Source organism: Lutra lutra, chromosome 2 (assembly GCF_902655055.1).
Source record: "Lutra lutra chromosome 2, mLutLut1.2, whole genome shotgun sequence".
Classification (NCBI taxonomy): Eukaryota; Metazoa; Chordata; class Mammalia; order Carnivora; family Mustelidae; genus Lutra; species Lutra lutra.
The window spans coordinates 36,262,035-36,284,256 of NC_062279.1; the positions used below are offsets into that span (position 1 = coordinate 36,262,035).

Below are 22,222 nucleotides of genomic sequence, written 5' to 3' on the forward strand. Positions count from 1 at the left end.
ATACAGAGATGAAAGAAAGAACAGATAATGTATTGAACCAAGCTTTCACATGTGCTGTAATTTTCACCCCTCTGACATCACTCCTGTGAGATAAGTGGTTTCACTGCCTTTTTTTTTTTTTAGATGAGAATAATGGAAATCAGGGCTGCCCAAAGTCTGGAGGTGAATAAATGGTAGAGCTGACGTTCAAACCCCGGACCCTATGACTTTCAAGACCTAGAAGAGTTTATGAAAATATTTGAAAAATATTTGAAAATATTTGAAAAGAGCAGCCATTGTAATGTGTGTTGGATCACACACCGCTTTTACATGCTTGGCTTCATTGTAGCTTCATATAAAATCCTTAGGTAGGAAGGGCAAGTGTTATTATACCCATTTATAAACAGGGTAGTGGAAATGCCTAGTGATTAAAGTGACTTGTCCAAGGTCAAGGAGCCAGGATGGATCCAGTTTTTCTGCCTACAGATCACTGTCCATTTTGTGCTAAGGCTGCTGGGTCCTTGTCATTGAAGAAATGATTGACATGTGGTATTTAAGGAATTGGATTCTCTCAGAGTATTAGTATTCCTGTATGAGTTTTAGTGGGGCATCATTCCACTAACTACATTTCCCTAAACAGTTGAAATGTTTTGAAAATGAAAAGCAGTAAAAGTAAACCACAGTCCCTTGCCCCCATTGGATTATTCCTCATCGCAGTCTAGCCATTCCTGGAGGGAAGTAAGATGAGTCCCTGTAATTTAATTTTCTTTCTTTCTTTTTTTAAGATTTTTTGAAAAGTAATCTCTACACCCAACATGGGGCTTGAACTTACAACCCCACTATCAAGAGTCACATGCTCAGCCAGCTGAACCAGCCAGGCACCCCATGTCCCTGTAATTGTCATTTCACATTGCAAATGAGATCCATAAGGCTCTCCCCCATCAGAGAATACCCCACAGGTGGATGGAAGAGGGCATACCTTGAATTTAGGCCTCTGGGAATATGGACAAACCAAAAGAAAGACCTTGTTTTCAGGTTCTGGGGCATAGTTATTGTTGAGTTTGTCCTCCACAGACTGATCTAGTCTCCAGAAATGTTGGAAAGGCTCTGGGCAGTCAGAACCAGCCCATGATACAGGGGCTGAAGAGAGTCTGAGAGGCCACACAACAGCTAAGCTAACATGATTCCTTTTCTGACCACTGGGACCTCTAAATGGCTACTTCCCTCCTTCTTCTTTGCTGGAATTCATTTAGGTCCTTTGGGGGGAGTTTCTGTTGTTCCATGATGATGATATCACTAAACATCCCAGCAATTATCAACATCCTCAAAGGGGTCCCATCGCACAATAGCGAAGCTCAGGGAAAGAAATGGTGATAGCATAGGTGGGTAGTGGGACATTTAGCAACGGAGAGTCCGACAATCCTAGCAGCAACTTACTTCTTTTTAATGAGCTTTCATTTATGTCATCTATATAATGGAGGAGATAATGCCTCCTTCATAAGATTGCTTGAAATAGAGATCATGCTGCAGAGTGTGGCACCTTGCCTGGTGCTGAATGGGGCCCATAGAAGTGGGAACTGCTGTGTGGACAGCCCGAAGGGAAAGAGAAGGTGGATTTCTGGCTGCATCTGGAGAGCAGGTGGGCCGAGGTCACCATTGTCTATGTAAATGGAATGCACATGCCAGGAAGAAGGGTCTCATCTTCTTTCTGGGGCTCCAGTGTCCTTCTGGAGCTCTTTCTCCTTTGAGCAGACATGGAATGGAGTGGTCCTCGGTCTCGTCCTTGACAGAATTCTCCAAGGGCCCAGAACCATGAGCTCTTGAAAGGTCTAGATTCTTAGTTCCTTTTGATTCTCGAGGCTGTAGAAGGAGTGAAGATGTGAGTGTTACTCAGGGAGCATGCTGACACACACAGGTGCTGAGTCTGTGTGGTGTGAAGGGTCTGGGCTCTGTGCAGTTATTAACCATGGCTTTGGGCCATTGACTTGAATGGCCTGGGCCTCTCCTGTTTTCTTGACAAAATGGAAAGATTTCATCGGAATTGCCAGTGTAAAGAAGAGAGGTGAGCAAGGAGGAAGGAGAGCAACAGAAATGGGGATAAAGAGCACCTGACTCACGGCCTCAGTGGTGGGGAGCAGGGTAGGGACAGGGGCAAACTGGAGAATGTTCTCCCTCTAAAGACAGAAATGCTGCTTGGCTAGAAGTCTGGATTTTTAGGTGAGCTACCCCAAGCTTTAAATGTAGATTGAGAAACACACTGCATCAGACCAACAAAACACAGTGTGGGGTGTGGTGCATAAACAATGAATCTTGGAACACTGAAAAAAAAAATTAAATAACAAGCAAAACAAAACACAGTTTGGCCAGAATCTTTCTTCATGCCACCATTTGCAGTCTGTGGCCTGTGGCGTCAAAGAAGCCATTAAAAATTCTGTGATTCTGTGACTATCCGTGGTGCCCTAATTTTGCCAAGGAGAAGAACAAAGATAACTCTTCACAAAGGGCTGTGTTTGTAAATGTTAATACCATTTGTGAAATGTTAATTAAAATGTTTTGTAGTACTTTCCACCGTTGAACCACATGGGTGTGAGCGGCATGGATTTACTTACATGAAGATTTTTTACATGACTGGAAGTGTATTTCTCTTCCTTATGATTTTCTTAATAACATTTTCTTTTCTCTAGCTTACTTTATCATAAGAATACAGCACATGATACATAGAACATACAAAATATGTGTTAATTTACGATGTATGTTATCGGTAAGGCTTCTGGTCAATAGTAGACTATTAGTAGTTAAATTCGGGGGGAGTTGAAAGTTATACACGGAGTTCTGGCTGTGCAGGGGTCAGTACCTTTACCCCCTACATTGTTCAAGAGTCAACTGTACTTTTATATTTTTGTATTTCTGAAGTTTTTAAGTATATGTACTTTGTCATTTGGTAAGCACGGTGACTCTATGACATACATATTATTACCCTTTTCATTTTCTACACGGGACAATTTTGGCCTAGAGAGAGGTTCAGTGATTTGCTGAAGGTCACTGAGTGAGTTAGTGACAGGTGAGGAGTCAGTACCTTGGGCTCTGAAGTTCATGCTCCCTGAATTCTGTACCAGAGCCCACATGTATCACCTGTTCCCGGCCTACTATGTGCTCTCCTCCTTACGTCCCTGGTTCCTGTTCCTCTGCAGGTTACTGTTCCAGCACCTTCTCCCCTGGAGACCGCCGCTAACCACTCCATTTCAAGTAGTTCCCCTCTGTCTGTCTCAGCTCCTGTTTCTTTTCTTTATGGCACTGCTTGCAGTTTGTTATTATTTTCTTTGTTTGGCTCTCCCTTTTTTGTCAGTCTCTGCTATTAGAATGTCCATGCCATGAGGGCAGGACGTGTCTGTTTGCTGTTCTGTCTTTGGTCTGCAGTCAGGGAAGGGCTGGCTCATAGTGGATGTTCAGGCCCGATGTGTGTGTGTATGTGTGTATCGAGGCGTCTGCTTGGCAGAGTTCCTCATATTCAGGTATGGGTCAATGGAAGGGCTGGGGAAGAGAGGAGGTCTTACTAGAATTTGTCCCTTTCCCCATGTCTCCCCCCCGACCCCATTTTCCCTAAGCTTTCTTTCTTTTCAGGTACCCAAAGTTGGGAGCCTGCCCCTGACTACGGAAGTTATAAAAAGCCTACCAGCTCCTCCAGCCCTAGAGAAGAAGCCGCAGGTGGCCTACAAGACAGAGATCATCGGAGGGGTGGTGGTACACACGCCCATCAACCAGGTGCTGGGGCCTGGGGCTGCCGGCGCCGGTGGGGGTATGGGAACGACCACAGTGGACCAGTGACGTGCATAGAGGAGGCCAGCACAGAGGATAGGTAGTTGGGGGTGGGGAGCCAGTGCCATTGGGGTAGTCAGGAAAATCCAGGACAGGGGTGAGTATGAAGAATAGCAGTGCAGAAATCAGGGCCACCGTATCTTGAGGCTGTGTGGTCCTTTGACTGGCACTTGTAAATCACATGGGAAATGGAGCTGGAGAAGACAGGTGAGCCTGGAAACAAGCCCACTGTCCCTCTTCCCATTAGGGGATTTCTTCCCTCTTCTGGCTTGTATTCTCTGTCCTTATGTTTCTCCTGGTTCTGCCCAGCTTCCCCGAGCCTTGTCCTGTGACATTTCCCAGTACAGTGTCTAACAGGAGCCCGTGAATGTTTACTTTCTTGTTTATTTCTTTTTTAATTGCCATTGTGGGTAAAGAAAGAGGCAGGAGAGGATTCGCCAGAGAGGGCTGGCTGAGGCACGAGCTAATCCTGCTGCTGTTTCCTTGTAGAACGGTGGGGATGGGCAGGAGGGGAGCGAGCCCGGGTCCCACGCCATCCTTCGGAGGTCTCAGAGTTACATCCCCACGACAGGCAGCCGTGTTCCCTCTGGCCCCCCCCTCATTAAGAGTGGCTACTGTGTGAAGCAAGGGAATGTGGTGAGTGTTGGCACGGGGGCTCTAGTGGGTCCTGGTGGCTCCTCGGGGCAGTGGCTGTGGGTGTAGCCCGGGGAGAGCTGGCTGGCAGGAGGAACCGCCTTCCTTGGCTCTAGCTACCCCTCAACGACCTCCCAAACTGGTGAGAGGTGTGGGACTAAACATTCACCCTGCAAGTTGGAGGCATCGCCCCTGATAGGAAGAAGTCTTTGTGGCCCCCCACCCTGCAGTCTGAATGTGGGCGCCCAGCTTCCTTCTGGCTGGGTACCCTGAAATATAGAACTAGAACATTCTCCAGAATGCTGGGGCCTCTTCTTAATGTCCTGCTTTTTTTATTTCAGCGGAAGAGCTGGAAACGTCGCTTCTTTGTACTCGATGACTTTACTATCTCCTACTTCAAGTGTGAGCAGGTTTGTAATCGCTCTGGGGCCCTTCTGACAGGTCATGGAAGCAAGAGGCTTGTGAATAACACCCAGGTGTGTGTGCGTGAGTAGAGATGTGGACACACACACACACAGGCTTAAGAGGTACCTCCGCGTCCCCTCCATCTACCCTGTGTGCACCTCTTTACATCGATACAGCAACATGGCCCAACTTCTTCCCTCCTGCTCTGCAGCAAGCTCCTCTGTGGTCAGAGCCACATAGCATCTTCTTAGAATTTTTCCTCACTTGACAGTTATTTTTAGACCATGCCTTGTTCGCAGCCTGGTATTAGCCAACCATCTCTGACCAGAGAGGTACGTTGGTCAGCTGGTCTGGGTTGTGGCATTACGTGGGTAGCCTCATTTATCTTTCTTTACCTGTTTTTCCTACCAGGACCGAGAACCACTGCGCACTATATTTCTCAAGGACGTTCTCAAGACCCATGAGTGTCTGGTCAAATCTGGGTAATCATCTGTGCTGATTCTCTTCTGATCAAAATCCCCCATTTGCCTACTTAAATCTCCATTTACTACCTTTCTGAGGCTCTATTCAAGAACCTTCTTCCTTGCACACGACGGGGGCTGACATCTCACTGCATCCAAACCGATGCAGCTAAGAGAGCACACCGGGCCAGCTCATCTTTTCCCACTACCTTACTCTGGCCCCTGAGGAGAGGGGCAGAGCCTATATAATAATTCGCTGGTGGAGAAAAAGAAAGACTATAGGAACAAAGAAGAGAGTGGTGTTGGGATGCTTCTCGAGTGTTAGAATTAGATTCTCATCGCCTAGGAGGCCAAGGGCTCCAAGTGGGGACTGTGCCCTCAGGTTTCTCACGTACCAGCACTTCTGGTCAGAACCTGCTTTGCCTGTGCCTCTTCCCTGACCTTCTTATGCCTTCTCCTCCTGTGGACAAAGTCTCTCATGTCCCTTTAACACAGGGGTAATTCACAACAACTCTGTGTGACTCCCTTTGGACATTTGCGCTTCCAGTAGGAAATGATTTACCGTCCACGTACCATAATGCATGGGATGAGTTTGGGATCTGGGGCTCTGACTCAAGGGCCTTCCCATAAGCAGTACAGATACAGATGCCCTTAGGACTAAACTTTAGAAACCCAAGGATATCTGGACATCTAGAAATCCTCCTTTGGTCCCTTAATCTGCAGCCTTTTTTTAAAGATTTTATTTATTTATTTGTCAGAGAGAGAGAGAGAGATCGCACAAGCAGGGGGAGCAGCAGGCAGAGGGAGAAGCAGGCTCCCCGCTGAGCAAGGATCCTGATGCGGGATTTGATCCTGGGACCCTGGGATCATGAACTGAGCCGAAGGCAGATGCTTAAGTGACTGAGCCCCCCAGGCATCCCAGTCTGCAGTCCTCAGAGACAGTTTGTGTCTTTCCATCCCGCGGATGGTGTATGCAAAGCCAGCATCATCAGGGAGGCGACTGGCAGCAGACACACTGTTCTCATGGGGATGCTCGGGACGGTCTTGCATGCTGACAAATGCCACACGACCCAAGGAAGCAGAGACTGAATTGGGACTGTACTGACTCTTGCAGATGACAGTTGGAGAGTAGAGATTAGGAAAGTTCCCAGTGGCAAGTTGTCATCTGTGCCATTGGCCATAGGTGGAAGTTCAGAGGTGTGGTTCCAGAGCTTGCTGGGGGGCGGAGGGGAGATTGGCCATGACTCATCCCCAGAGATCGTTCCTGCCTCCCCTGACTCCAGAGGGCCCGTGTGGACAGGTAGCTGTATGACTGCCTGGGTATGGTGGGCAGCTTAGCGAGCCCAGAACATGTTCAGTCCCAAGCACGCTTTGCACCTGCCGGAGTCCTTTGCTGCCGGAGTCAGACCAAGTTCTTAGTGAAGAAATTAAGGGAGCCGAGAAGGAAGTCTGCAAGGCTGTGCAGGTTCCAGGCCTCTGAGACTATGCGGCCTCTTCAGACCCAGTCAGGAAGCTTTAGGGCATCTGTGTAGTCAACCAACGTTTGTTAAATTGAGTTAAACCGAACTGAACGGAACTGAATTAGAAGGCAACACGGGGCCTTGGAAGTAGATGTGACAAGGGCAGGGATTTCCTCCCTGCCTTGCTTTCACCTCCTCAGTAGTCGATGACATGAGTGTGCTGTATGCATGTGAATAATTTAAAAAGCTAACACATTTTAGCCAGAAGAAGAGCCATCTCTGCTCAGAAAGTAATGACGGCCAGTGAAATGTGCCTCAAGAGGCAACCATATGCTGTAATTGGTAGCAGATGCCTGATACACTTTATACATTGATCTCTGGGGTGACCAGCCTGATGAGGGAGGTCTCCTCTACATTTTACAGTTGGGGTACGGAGGCTCACAACGATTTTAAAATATTCCTAAAATACCCTTCTCTATGAGGAGGTGAGATTTGGCCCCACGTCCTCTTGACCCCCGTCTTGCTGTTCCTTCCCACATGGGTCTTTCGTCTCAGGCTCCCCCTCTGCCGGTGCCCATGTCATGGGCCCAGTGCCTGCCACGGCCTTCCAAGTCTTCATTTCCGAAGCCAACTCTGCCTGTGACCAGTCCTTTCTTGGCGTCCAACACACAGTCCAACATCTAATTGTATAGTTTTGCTTTTTTTGGTTCTTTTATTGGGAAGGAATTAGACCTTTCGCTCCTTATGTATTGCCCACAGCACCAGGATACACACAGCAGACACTTAACGCTGCAAATAATTTTGGCTGATTTCAGGTTTGTCACTGAGCACCAGCTACTTCTCACCTTCTTCCTTGCAGAAGTCAGGATTGATTCTTCTCCCCAAATTCATACCCAATTTGAAGCATCTTACAGTAGTCTAATCTCTCCTTCCATTTCTCATTAGCTCCCTGTCTCAGCCCAGTACAGGGTGGCACAGAGGGGGAATTTCTTCCTTTTTTTTTTTAAGATTTTATTTAGTTGAGGGAGAGAGCACGTGCTTGCACGTGCGCATGAGTAGGGGGAGGGGCAGAGGGAGAGAGACAAGCAGACTCCCTAGTGAGTGGGGACCCTGACATGGGGCTCAATCCCAGGATCCCAGGATCATGACCTGAGCCGAAGTCAGATGCTTAACCAGCTGAGCCACCCAGCACCCCACAGGGCAGGAATTTCATGAAGCTGATAAAGTGGCTGCTTGTGGGGAGGAAGGTTTTAGAAATGAGTTGGTTCCCTTAGTAGAAGCAAGTGGTAGTGGAATAATTAAAAGCATAGACTCTGGAGTCAGACCTGGGTTCAGATCCTTGCTCTGCTGTTTGCTAACTTTGGCCCCAAGTCACATAACTTCTCTGAGCCTGGGTTTCCTCATCCACAAGGTAGGGAAAATCTTAAGTTCTTTATTGGACTGTTGTCAGGATTGGATGAAATAACACACAGGAAAGCACTCGAAGGACAGATTGGTGGTTGCGGGGGGGTAGGGGATGGGCAAAATGGGTGAAGAGGGTTCAAAAGGTACAAACTCCCATTTATAAAATAGATAAGTTCTAGGGATGTAATGAACAGTATAACTATAATTAATAATACTGTATTGTGCATCTGAAAGTTGCTGAGAGAGTAGACCTTAAAACTTCTCATCACAAGATAAAAAGAACTTGTAACTATGTGTGGTTATAGATGTCAGCTAGCCCTCTTGTGATCAGTTCACAGTCTATACAAATACTGGATCATTATGCTACATATCTGAAACTAACAAAATGTTACACGCCAAATATCTCTCCCTATATTTTGATATAAATAGTATCTTACAGTGATATATAATTAGTTATATTTACATATTTGTAAGACCAATACAATGTTCATCTGCTTGACCCTGAAAAAAAAAACACTTAAAACCACTTTGCACAAAAGAACTGTACTTCTTAGCCACTAAATAAAACCCCACTGGGGTTTTAGGTAGCCTCATCGGTTAGGTGTCCGAGTCATGGTTTTGGCTGGGGTCAGGATCTCAGGGTCATGAGATCAAGCCCTGTGTGGAGCCCCACATGGAGCCTGAGTAGGGCTCCCAGCTCGTGGTGCAATTTGCCTGAAATTCTCTCTCACTCTGCTCCTCCTCTGTGTGCTCTCTCTCCCTCTCAAATAAATAAGTAAATCCTTAAAAAATTATTTAAAAAATACCCCTCTCCTCACAACTGTAGGTGTTATGGGATGTGGTGGATATTAGGCAGGCGGTTTTAGAGGGAAAGGAGTTTATCTTGTTAGAACTGGTGGTGGGGTGTATGTGTGGGGTTTCCATGGGGATGATGAAGCCTGAGAGCCCGTAGAAAGTGAAGCTAGAGGAGACCCCCTTGTGGTTTTTGAGGCAGAGACTGGAGGAGGAATGACCTGGGAGCCCCCTTTATACAGAGCCTTGACTTAGGATGAATCAAGTCCTCGATGTGTGTGCGGGCATGCGGGCATGCCTGGTAACTTTCTTTCTCTTTGTCTAGTGATCTCTTAATGAGGGACAACCTGTTTGAAATCATAACAAGCTCCAGGACCTTCTACATACAGGTAAAAAGCCTACTCTGAGAAGACTTTGGTGTTCTGACTCTGTGAATGATGTACTGATAGGTCTTGCCCTTTCCTCTGCTTTCTCTTTTATTTTGTTTGAAGTTTCTAGGTGGTAAATTTAGCCCCCGATTGTCAGTCTGAGTCCCATTTTATTCTAAACAGGATGTTTGCCAGAAGCTTCCCAACCATAAAATAGAGCAGGTTGAGCCTCCGAACTGGGGAATGCGAGTTCGTACCAGCTGCTCTCAGCTGCTGGGGAGCCAACTAAGCAGAGAAAAGGAGAACCTAGCCAGTGGTTTCACTTCTCCTTTGGACAGTATTTATAAAGCCCCGCCTTGTGGACAGCTCTATGTGCGGAAGGACAAAAGCACAGAGGGCTCTGTGCAGGCACCAGGTGCAAAGCCCAGCTGCACAGAGAAAGTCATTGTTGGGCTCTGACAGTTCAGCTCTCTGGAGCTTCTCCCTCCTCCCACGGCTTTGGAGCTCACCCAGCTCTTTCTCAAATCATAGGAGCGAGAAACACAGATCCCCAAGCAGGGCCTAGACTCTCCACGCCAAGTCCATCCGCGAGCCTGCTTAGCAATCCTCGAACATGCCTTGTTCCATACAGCGTCGTGATAATATCTCATTTCCAGGGTACAGACTGCCGTGAAGGGCTTTGGTTTAGATGTGGGGCTGCGCAGCCAAGGCTTTTCAGGGTTCCCAGTGCTCTTTCTTTGTTCCAAATGTCAATCCCCGTTAAGTACCATCCCTTCCATGGGGCCCCCTCCTCCCTTTCTTGGGCAGCCGCTCCATAATCCTGACCCGTCTGAGCTGATCCTGCCCTCGCCCCCCTCCACCGGCTGAGCAGACATGCTGTTAGCCTTAACTAGCCGTGGACTCCGCTGGGGAAGAGAGAGCATAAGGGAGCTGTGGATAGCATTGCTGGGGTTGTTAGAGCTGGTTCCGTTGTCATTTGGGGACGAAGTTTAGGCTGTAGGGTTCCGAAGCGTTTCCAGTTCTTGGATTTAACAGGGATACTCAGAGTATCCTTAGAATGCCAGGCATTTTAACCCCACACTGGGGCCACTGTTAAACAGAACAGATCCTGAACCAGAGGGAGAGAGATGGTCAAGCAGAAAGGCGATTAAAACAGTGTGATGGGGTGGGGGAGGGAGTGCTGGGTGGATGAATGCTGGGGGATTCATAGGGCAGCAAAACTATTCTGTATGATACTTTAGTGGTGGATGCCTGAACAGGATTTTATAGCACAGGTGAGAGTAAAGAGTAGAAAACTTTAATATATGTGAATTTAAAAAATCACTTCAGAGGTCAGATAATTCCAGCACAGCATGCTGATGATGACAAAAGAAACCTGAATGCATTGTGAGTATGGAACAACCTCACCAAAGGAGCTGAGGGAATAAAAAACAAAAAAGCAAAAACCAAAAAAACCTGCGTGGTTAGTGCTACCATTACAGTGAGCAGTGGTTGTCACGGGAACTCATAAGAAGGGTGCTTTCTCTGTCTCAGGGAGTCAGGGGAGGTTTCTTGAAGGAAGACACATTTAAACCAAACCAGTTGGGGGAAGACTGGCCCAGGCAGAGGGGAGAGCATGTGTGAAAGAGCCTGGAGATGAAAGGAGCACAGAGTGCATGGAAGGCTGGCATGCCCATACAGAGGGCTCTTGCCTTACAGGCCCTGTTAAAGAGCTTGTACTTTGTCCTGAAAGTTAGGGTGCTTGAGATAGAACCAGGAGAGGGGCCCAGTCAGCTCTGCCTTTTAAAAATACCACCTGGGCAAATGATCTGACTTTCGAGCCTTGTTTTCCTCATCTCTGGAATGGAGGTGATATCCCTCAACCCGTCTGCGTTACTGGTGTGCTAGTTGGAGTTTCCAGGCCCAGTGCGGTATAGACACAGGTGACAGGAGGTAGGAAGAGCCATCGCTGTCATTGTAATTTGGGTCAGGGATGAAGGAAGCTTGAACGAGCATGTGGGGAAAAGTGGACAGTTTAAAAGCTATTGAAGAATGTTTTCTGAGACTTGGTCGTGGGTTGGACATGGGGTGAGGGGAACCAGGGGAGGTAAGGACACTGCAGGGTGTTTGGCTTGGGCCTCGGCAGTCGTCACTCAGACCAGAGCGTGGGAGGAGGGACTGGGGAGTGGAAAGGCAGCCTCTGTGTTGGGGGTGATGAGTTGACAGTGTCTGTGGGACATTTGAGTTGACATGTTATGAAGGTCCTCAGAGGGACGGTGCCTGACAAATGGGTGGTACGAAATCAGTATTTGTCAGGGGAAAGATTATGCTGGGAAAGAGCATTGTATGAGAGAGAATGATTTGGGAAACATGAACTCCAACCAAAAACAATGTTCAAAACACTTTTGAACAAAGCATGTGCACATTTACCAGAAGCTTCCCATCCCTTCTGCCCTCCTTTGCCTTCTCCCACATTTCTGGGATAAAAGAACACTAGCATCACCCAGAAGTAGACAAATGAGCAAATGGACAAGTCTGTTTATAGCCCCTAACTCAAAAGAGAACAGAAAATTGAGAAGAATATACAGTAAAAATCATTAAGAATATGTATAATTTACTGTCAGATAGCAAATACAAACTCATTTATGTTGACACAAGTAATATTCTATGAAAGACAGGTATATTTCTAAAACAAGAAGCAACTAGAGTAACATTTTTTTTTCTTACATTTTTGCAAATCTCTTTAATGTCTGCTTAATAGAGGACAGCAGGATTCTCATATCTGCTCCTGCATTCTATCTGTGGCCATATGTTGTTTTGGTTGAAGAGTATGAAGAAAATCTGGCCTCGCACAGATATGTATTTGGAAAAAAGGAATATTTTAATAGCTTTTTCAGATAATTGTGGATATTTTTTCTGATTCTATATCAAAACTTGACAAATGGTATTTTCTTAATGTTTAGGTGCTATGTGGATTGGGAGCCAATCTCAATACCCATAAACTTTCATACTCTTATACAAAACTCCACTGGTCAATGTTACACTTTGAATAGATCCTTTTTACCAATGCATGATTTTGTAACTGTGTGCACCAGTCATTGGGAAAATAGTGGTCCCACTGAGGTATGCAGATCTTCCAAATGTTGACACGTTTTATTTATTTTTTTTTTTAAGATTTTATTTATTTGACAGAGAGAAATCACAAGTAGGCAGAGAGGCAGGCAGAGAGAGAGGAGGAAGCAGGCTCCCTGCTGAGCAGAAAGCCCGATGTGGGGCTCGAACCCAGGACCTGGGATCATGACCTGAGCCGAAGGCAGCAGCTTAACCCACTAAGCCACCCAGGCGCCCCTGTTGACACGTTTTATGATGTAATATCAAAAAATCACATTTGTTAACATCACCACAAGGCTCATCATCAACAAAGTCATTAAGTACAGAAAGCTGTCAAGCTTATGGAGGACGATACCAGATTTTGGAATTCTAATTTTGTTTGAAAACTCAAAATTCATCATTTGCAAAAAAAAAAAAAAATACTTTCATGATTTTGCTTGACTAAACAGATTCCTTTCATTCATTTTTGAGATAGGGTCCACCATATGCCCAAGTCTGAGTAAGTTTGTTTGTCAGTCATTTGTTCCAAGTAAAAATTGTTTTTCATGCAAAAGGTAAAAGCATATGACTACTCCTACAGTTTGGTGCCAGCAGCTTTCGCCACCATGCCTCAGTGGCATTCTGACCTGCTTCGTAGTGTATGTTGGGTAGATCTGCCGGAAAGAACCACGTATGCTCGGTGTCTGGGGAAGCTAGACCAGAGGGCAGGGGAGCTGAGGCAGAGCAAACAGACTCCTGGGCAGGGCACAGAGGCTTGGGTGACAGAATGGGGCCGGCTTTCAACTGCTGACGTGTTGGTCATTTACCGTCTGTCACATATGCCTTCTATGTCACACTTAACGTATAATTTGAACCCTGGGATGCTACCATTTGTTGGACACTCAGTTGTGACAGTCACAGTGCTAAGGAGTTTACAGGCAACATATCACTTAATTTCTCAGCAATCTCTGAGGCCATCTCCATTTTACAGATGAGGAGACGGAGTGTCTGAAGGTAAATTGTTCGAGATCATAAATCTGGTGAACTGTGGAACTGATTAGGAAGGACCTACTCACTTGCGTTGTTTAAAAGGAGCTTGGTAAGAAATATGAAGAGAAAGACAAACCATAAGAGAGACTCTTAATTATAGGAAACAGACTGAGGGTTGCTGGAGGGGAGGTAGATGGGGGGATGGGGTAACTGGTGGTGGACATTCAGGGGGACATGTGATTCAATGAGTACTGGGTTTTCTATAATACTGGTGAATCACTGACCTCTACCTCAGAAACCAATAATACTTTATATATATAATATATAATATAATACTTTATATATATAATTAATGGAATTTAAATAGGAAAAAAAGTATATAAAAAATAAAAGCTCAGTGCAGAGCCCAAGATGGAGAGGGTGTGGCCATTGGTGACCAGGAGAGAACAGCTAGGGGACTGGCTGTTAGGTGGATCAGGGTGACCATGAATCAGAATCTGGCAGTAATCAGGTATCTAAGCTTGGGAGGTCAGCAGACTCATCAGCCCGTAGATGGTTCTCAGTCCTGGACAAGGGTTCAAGATGAGATTTCATTCCTTGGAATACAAGGCATGCAGGGTTCACCATTTCCCCATTTCCCAGTCATAGAAGGTCGGGGTATTAGGTTGGAGGATTTAGTTATTCCAGATGAAAAATGTAGTGCAGCCTGGTTTGGGTAACTTGCCATAAGCCCAGTTGTCAGAATAAGAGTAGTAATGGGGGGAGGCGCTGTGTCAGGATTAAGAGTAGTATTAAGAGGGCTCCAAAGTGAATTGCAGAGTGTTTGGAGAGAACTCTTTGGACACTTACTGTTTTAATTTAGACTATAGGGTGAATGACAACACTTAGAACTATGCAGTGCACAGCCTAGACAATTGGATGTGGCCGAGCTGTGTCTAAAGACAGAATTAGGTAGGGAGGGGGAGGGATTTTTAGGGAATTTTAGGGAAGGAGGGGTAGTGCAGAGGTGGAGAACAGAATGGAGAAGGAGCATCCTACAAATGTTGGACAGCGGCAGCAGAAGCCACCCCAGTAGGTACTGGAGGCTTGTTACTGATGACCTCTGGAATTCATTGCTTCAAATCATTGCATCTGTTACGGTACTGGGTTCAGAGTAGGTCCTCAGTAAAAAAGCTCATTGGACTACAATAAACCGCAGGCTGCTGTGATTCCTTTTAATACCCTTTGTTCATCTCACCTGAAAAACTGTTCTCAAGGACAGAAACCCTACTTTTTCTTTCCAGCCAAGTGCCAGAAACAAATGCACACACTTCAGCATGCCAGGAAGAGATGAAGGTATGAGGGTGGCAATTCCCTTTTTGTTCTGCTGAATTTTAAGCATCTTTTAGACTTTTTGTAATTCATCATAGGGTGTGTGGACTCAGCACTGTTTTTTGTTTTTTTTTGTTGTTGTTGTTGTTCACCCTTATGATGTTGTTTTAAGATCTTTTTGGGTTTTTGATGAAAGCTAAGCCCAAGCTTCCCATTAAAGATAGACATACACATATGCCATATGTTTGTTTTCAGCGAATCCCAGTTCTAAAAGTACAAATAGAGTTTATAATTGTGATCTCAATAAAATGATGGTCTGTTTCTTCTCATTCTTATCACATTATCTGCTTTTCTATTTGAATAATATTTTATTTTGTTATTTTTTAAGTAGGCTTCACGCCCAGTGTGGAGCCCAATGTAGAGCTTGAAGTCACAACCGTGAGATTGAGATCAAGAGGCAGATGCTTAACCAACTGAGCCACGCAGGCACCCCCTGGATAATATTTTAAAATGACATTTGTTAAACATTAAAATAATGCTTACTAATGCCTACTCTTACTATCCTCCTGGTTGGGTTAACTCTTACGGTTATCTGACAGGAAATATCCTTAAGCACGATTAGAGAACTGGGGAAAAAATACACTTAGCAAACCGTTTCCATCTTTAATTACTAAATCTTTTAAGGCAGAGATTTCATTATTTTGCCCATGATATTAGCAAAGATGTAAAAATTTAGAATACTTAATTCCTTTTTTTTTAAGATTTTATTTATTTATTTGGCAGAGAGAGAGATCATAAGTAGGCAGAGAGAAAGATGGGGTGTGGGGGGGAAGCAGGCTCCCTGCTGAGCAGAGAGCCTGATGCAGGACTTGATCCCAGGACCCTGGGATCATGACCTGAGCTGAAGGCAGAGGCTTAACCCACTGAGCCACCCAGACACCCTAAATACTTAATTCTAGCTGGGGTGCACCTAATAAAATAATATATTGGTGACAAGTGAAATCTATATTTGTCACCAGAAGTCTCTCTTGCCAGATGTAACAAGAGCCTTAAAAGAATGCATATTCTTTAGTAATTTTCCTAGGAGCTGAAGAATGGTAAAATGAAAAAAAAAAAAAAAAAAACAAACCAAAAACCCAAACCTTTGTGCACAAAGTTATGAATAGCAGCATTACCTATATGATAGGGAAGTTGGAAACAATTTAAATGTGTTTTAGAGGGTTCTGATTCTTGGGTCTGACTCCCCAGGTGTTAAGTCAGGTGGTCCTTAGTTTCTTTTACTCCTTGCTAGATGGAGGCTGGGGTGAAGACTGCTAGGCTCTCGGTGTGGTGGGTCCCTGGAGAGATGTACAAGGGCATTGGTGGGGTCTCAAAGGACAGTCAGACAGTTGGCTTGTGGCTTGTAAGGCAACATTTGACATGGGGGCTGCTGTGTTGTGCTTGGGTTATGGAGTGGGGGTTGAAGTAGCTTCATACCCTGGAAGCTATCACTGTGGGGATCGTGTGGTCTGTTTCATGAAAATGCCAGAGCTCCTGTATGGTGTGGAAGACATTTGTCTTTCCCTCAGTTCTCATCTCCATCTCTCCCGGTCTTCTGACATTTCTTCCTATCAGATCAGCTGTCTCCCTAGAAGGAAAACCTTTGAGAAATGCTTTTCTACTAGTGGACAATTTAATTACCTCTATCTAATTCAACTCAAAGTAGCCAAGTAGGTTATCTTATTTCATCTGGACAATTTGATTCTTAGGCAGGAATTACTTGTGGTTTGAGTATGAGGAAACAAACAAACAAAAATCTCAGGGAGAGGCCAGTTTTATATATATATATATATATATGGTGTTGGAATATGTATATTTTATATATGTGTATATATATATAGTGTTGGACTTTATAAATTTCTTTATATATTTATATAGTGTATATTTATATATTATATAATAAACATACATTGATATATTAATATAACATTCATTTATATTATTTATTTTATATTTATTTATATGCATTATGTATATAATGTTGGAATTTAATTTTTATATATTAATATGTATATATAATATACATATACATATATATATTGTTGGAATTTATATATAATGTTAGAATTTAAGGCTTCATTTGTGTCCCTCGTATAATAACAACAGCAATAACTAATACTTTCTGTTCAAACTGCTTTACCTAAATGGGTTCATTGCATTTTCCCAGTGGTTCTACTCACCAGTAGAACAGGCTAGCCCTGAGATTAGTAAAATAACTTCTGGAAGAATCTTGGACGGCTCATCCTGTTTATCTTCTTGAACTAGGGATGGATTTGTCTTTTTCTTGGAAAACCAATCACCAGGATGTGACACAACTGGGAAAAGCCCAGGGGTTGGGGTGGTGAGAGAGAATAGAGGTGAAGTTGCAGCTCTAACGTGTGAGAGAAATGTTCAGGTTGTTTTTATACCCACTTAATCCAGTATGCCAGCATGTGAAACGGTTTCTTTTCTTTTTAAGATTCCATTTATTTATTTATTTATTTGAGAGAGGGAGAGAGGGAGAGAGGAGAGAGCACAAGTGGCGGGGTTGGGGGGTGGGTGGTGAGGGTGGGGCAGAGGCAGAGGGACAAGCTGACTCCCCTCTGAGCTGGAAGCCCCATGCGGGGGTCGATCCCAGGACTCTGATCATGACCTCAACGGAAGGCAGAGGCTTAACTGACTGAGCCACCCCGGCACCCTTGAAACCATTTCTTTTCTAAGTGTCTTCTGCACACACCTAACTAATGAGGGTTTGTTTGGGGTGACAGAACGGCACTTTGAGGATTTAAAAAAAAAAAACTAGTTGTGGTTTTATTCTGACACAGTGCAATAGGAAAGAATCATCTGGGGGAATGGGGAAAGTAAGGGGCCTATGTGGAGAATTTTGCAGGCAGGAGGGTGGCATTTACATATACCTTGCATAGGCACAGAGATGAACATTTGTGATTTGGGGTAAGACTGTTAGGGGAAGGCACAGGGCGTGGAGAGAGATTACCAAAGGGAAACTTCTGGAGGTCAGGGGTTTGGTCTTGGTCTCATCTCTGTGCCTGGCCCCGATGCCACGTGTTAAGACTGAGTAGGCCGCGGCAAGCGTTTGCTAGGCTCCCTTAAACTCAACTACTGTAAAGCTGGAAGGCCCTGAGAATTCTGAGGGCTCCAGCTCCACTTGCTGCTGCTTGGCCATTTCATTTTCCTTCCTCTCTTCACAGAGCTCCTGCTGCCCCCTTCTGGGGTCGGTAGGTATTTCTGGGGGCTTTGCTTTTTAAAGGCTCAGCAGTGCCCTTCTTGTTGGGTAAGCTTGGTGCTCTGCGTCTACCGACTCTTCAGGCCTGGATGGAGTCCAGACAGACCCAGGTCGCTTGTGCTCTGAGCGAAGCCTTGTTCCTGGAGATAATATGTATCTTGGAGGATTTGCAGAGGGTTTGGCTTTAGCAGGACTGGAGTTGAAAAAGGGATTATTCTCTTTGGATGGCTGTGGTAGAAAGGTGTTTGGACTGGGAGTCAGGAGAACTGGAATCTAGACCAACTGTAAGCCTTGAGCTTGGCTTTCTGGGCCTCATTTTTCTTTTCCGTGGAAGCCCATTGTGTTCCAGACAGGGTGAGGGGCTTCAGCAGGGACGGCCTCTGCCTCGCTGCAGAGCAGCTCTGCTTGGAGCTGTTTTATTTATGGGGTGTCAGATATGAGTTTTCAGTAATCAAATGTCCTCATAAGTCAGAGCCACTGGACGACATGGTCTCTGGGCTCCTTCCAGCTCTAATGGTGTGATTTTATAAACTTAGAATTGAATCACAGACTTTGCAAGCTGAAATCATAGTGCCAAACATTTCTCCCTAAGTGCTGTGGGTGTTTTGCAGGCGGACAGTCCAGAAGACATGCACAGCTGGATTAAGGAGATCGGGGCAGCTGTCCAGGCCCTCAAGTGCCACCCCAGAGTAAGTCACTTTCTTTCTGGTACATGGTCACTGTCAACTTAAGAGACGGAGTCGCTCTGAGGGGCAGGTTTTATTTGGTGAGGCAGCTGAAGCCTCGGGCTGTCATATTTGTTTTCTCTTTCTACTGGTTTTTGTTTTTACACAAAGTTTAATTGCTTGTTTTTTTTTTTGGTTGTTGGAAAGAGGTGAGGTAGGGCTGGGTAAAGAGACAGAGTCTGTGATGTGTTCTACCCGTCTCCCTGCCAGGCAGACCTTGACATATCTGGAGTGAATTCTGTTGGTCAGACCTGATTTCTGGAGACAAGTGCCCTGGACCTATGAGGGGGTGATCCTGGGTGGGGGCTCTTCCTGGGGCTTTGGGATAAACATTGTCAGGAAAGGTCTTATTTTCCTTTTTTCCCCCTTCCCTTTTATTTTTGTAGGATATGTCCTTTTCTAGATCCATTTCTTTGACTCGCTCTGGAAGCTCCGGCCTCTCGGGGGGGCCCAACTCTGTCCTGTGCAGGGGGCGGCCACTTGTGGAAGAGAAAAAAGCTCTTTGCAAAGCCCCCTCTGTGGCTTCCTCCTGGCAACCCTGGACCCCTGTCCCACAGGCTGGGGACAAGCTGCTTCCAGCTGAAGAGACTCCTGGGGACTCTTTGTTCACGCCTCGACTTGGGGAGAGCAGTACTTCTGGGGTGTTGCCTAGCTCCCGGATAAGGCACAGGTCGGAGCCCCAGCACCCCAAGGAGAAACCATTTCTGTTCAGCCTTGATGACGAGAGCATACGGACTTCTGATGTGTGATAGGGCACGGTGTCCTGGGAGGGGGGAGGACTCAAGAAAAGGCGGCCATCACTCAGTTTCCCTACGTTTTGGAGGACAGTCAGAGAGCATTTGGCACTCATATTCCTGTGGAGGCTCGGTGGAAGGGGCCCATCCAGCTGGCCTGTTGGTTTTTTGTTTTGTTTTAATATTTTTTAAAATATTTTTTTAAATATTTCCAAGTGTATTTAACTTGGAAACTAGGTTAGACCTGTGAGCACACTCAGTAGAGAGCAGGTTGCCTCTACTTTCCCTAAGATCTTCCTGGTCAGAGGAGGTTGGGAGTACAATTTCATCCCCAACCAAGTTGTATTTCCTCGTCCTAGTTGTAGTTTCTTCCTTTACTTCCCAGGCCAGGCACAGAATCTTGGGCCAGTCCTCTGGTTTATCTAATTCCTGTTTATTGGCTGAGGTCTGACTGTGAAGTAGGAAGGTTGTAACTAACCCAGTTGGTTTGCCGGGGATACATTCTGAGGGGAGGTGTTAAAATCTGGGGGCCGGCAGGTAGCTCTCAGAATGTCTACGAGGGTAGAGCCTCCCAGGGGACCTCCAGAGGGGAAGAAATAGGGATCTCGTGTGAAGGTATGGGCAAAGATTCCACCTCCGTGGGTCAGCCAGTTCTGGGAATTATTCTGTTCTTGTCTATTACCCCAAATAATGTCAAAGTGAGTGACAGACCTGCCCCCCAGTTTCTGTGTCAGGCCTTGGGGATGGGTTTATCGGTGTTAAAAGTCACAACTATTGAGAATAGAGCAGACATTTCCATCGCTAGGGCATTATTTGGAAGTTCGGAGGGTTGATAAGTGTAGGATAATTCCCTTGTGTGAGAGGTCAGATCTCTATCTTAGAGTGTTAGAATTGCTTTAGAATAGGTCCTGGGAAAAGATGGATATCCAGATAAACTTTTCTGATCCGTGTTTTCCAGACAGAAGAAAAGATCTGTTTCAGGACAGATTTCTTGAATCCTTAACCTCATAGCTTTCTTCAGTGGGCTGATGTTAGTCTAATTTTAAGTGCTGTATATTATAAACCCTGGCGGATTTGCTTTCTTTCTACTCTTTCTGTTGCCCTTTGAATGAAACTTTGCGGACTTGCATGATCAAACCTTGTAACCCTAAATAAGGTTCCATGTATTTAACAATGAAGAGATACAAAGATAATCTTGAGAGGTATTTATATTTTTAGTAAAACAGAAACTCTGCATAGTAACATTGATTTAGAGGCTCTGCATTGCCGACTAGAGATTTCCCAGGTAGAAGAGCATAGATGGCACTTCCCACCCAGATTTTTGGGTGTACCTTCTTTCATTTGACAAGAAGATACTATTTCCAGGGTCCCTGGGAGAATTGTCCAACTTACGTGCTGAACTGTTAACTTATCAGGGTTCTCTAAAGGGAAAGAAAAACTAACTCATTTCTGTCTATGTCTTTTATCAGCTAGATCAGTTAATTAGCTTTAAATTAAAAATTAATGACTAGAGGAAGATACCAAGAGATGCATTTTTACCTAAGTCAATCCCTTCTCCTTCCTTATGTCTAGATCTAATACAGAGGCAAAAACGTGTCATCAGAAATCTTTAGGGGCATGAGAGAAATCTTTGTTCCTTCCAGGCAGTGTAATTTCCTTGAAGTCTATGTCATGTTGAGAACTTTTCTTGACTGCACTGCATTGAAGCTGTTTTTTCACTTAAATTCTTTGGCCTAGTGGTTCTGGTAGAAAAGACATGTAGTACTGGATTTCTCTCTCTCTCTCTCTCTGTCCTCTTTTTTGCAGACTCTTGTAGACTTTTGTCATCAGAAATTTGTGGCTTGAGAGTTAGTTATTTATGGATGACCAAGGTTACAGCTTTAAGTAGCCTGATAAGTAGGCATTTCAGATTCTTAAAGCTCTTTGTCTCTCACTTTGTCTTCAGATTTTCCTCAAGAAAATTCTTTGGCTAGATAGATCAAAGAAAGCACAAAATAAGTGATATTGCACTAACAAAAATAAGTTAGGAGATCCCTTAAAACATTCCCTAACACATGTAAGCTGTCATCTTTTGGTGTTTAAGCTGTGAAAATGTACCCATTTCTCTTTTGTTAAATAAACTCTCTGCTAGAATACTACTGCTCAATTAATTGGCCATTATAGTAAGCTTATATGTTTCTTATTTCAGTAGGGTCTATTTAGGATGTGTTAAATTAAACATACTTATAAATCTAGATTATATTATTATTGTGAAAGAGGGGGAAAACAAGGACTCTAGTTGGCAAATATTTGGGAATACCAAATGGGAACATTGTTAATGTAGTTCCAATACCAGATAAATAGAATTATCTTCAGTGGAGTCTGTAAGGATTGTCATTCCCAAACCTTATTTCAGAATTCCTTTTGTGTCCATATTTCTTACCTTCTGGCCAATTTCACATCACAACTTTTTAATGTCACTGCGCATGTGAGCCAAAGATAGTGCATATATAGTCAAAGCATTTGGCTTTAAATGTGTATGGAACCAGATGGAAAAAGTAGGGCAGGGAAGCAGTATAGGTTACTAGTTAAATGTATAGGTTTTGGAATAAATCTGAGTTTGGGGGGTGGGGGAAGAACCAAAAAGGTACTGCGTTTTCTTTGTGGAATAAAATCCTTCTCTGAGTTGTGCTGTTTTCCTAAGACTTTCGAAATGGTCTTGACTCAGTTTGTGTAACAGTATTACAGATGGTCTTCCCAATAATTGAACTCTTTACCATCCCCTATTCTTGAGAACTTAAGGATTTGCTTACTCAAGATCCGTTGGTGGTACG

At 44.7% G+C, this 22,222-nt stretch overlaps 1 protein-coding gene across 3 annotated transcripts in view; it reads left to right on the forward strand.

Moving 5' to 3' along the window:
• Positions 1-22,013, forward strand: part of PLEKHA2 (pleckstrin homology domain containing A2) — a 57,871-nt gene extending 35,858 nt beyond the window's left edge. For all 3 annotated transcript variants that reach the window (XM_047717143.1, XM_047717142.1, XM_047717144.1), the window contains 7 exons: positions 3,601-3,741; positions 4,285-4,431; positions 4,770-4,838; positions 5,245-5,315; positions 9,276-9,339; positions 18,562-18,639; positions 19,062-22,013. In XM_047717143.1, coding sequence (XP_047573099.1) covers positions 3,601-3,741; positions 4,285-4,431; positions 4,770-4,838; positions 5,245-5,315; positions 9,276-9,339; positions 18,562-18,639; positions 19,062-19,424 — 933 coding nt within the window. In that variant the 3' untranslated portion in view covers positions 19,425-22,013. The remainder of the gene's footprint in view (positions 1-3,600; positions 3,742-4,284; positions 4,432-4,769; positions 4,839-5,244; positions 5,316-9,275; positions 9,340-18,561; positions 18,640-19,061) is intronic.
• Positions 22,014-22,222: the final 209 nt, after the last annotated feature.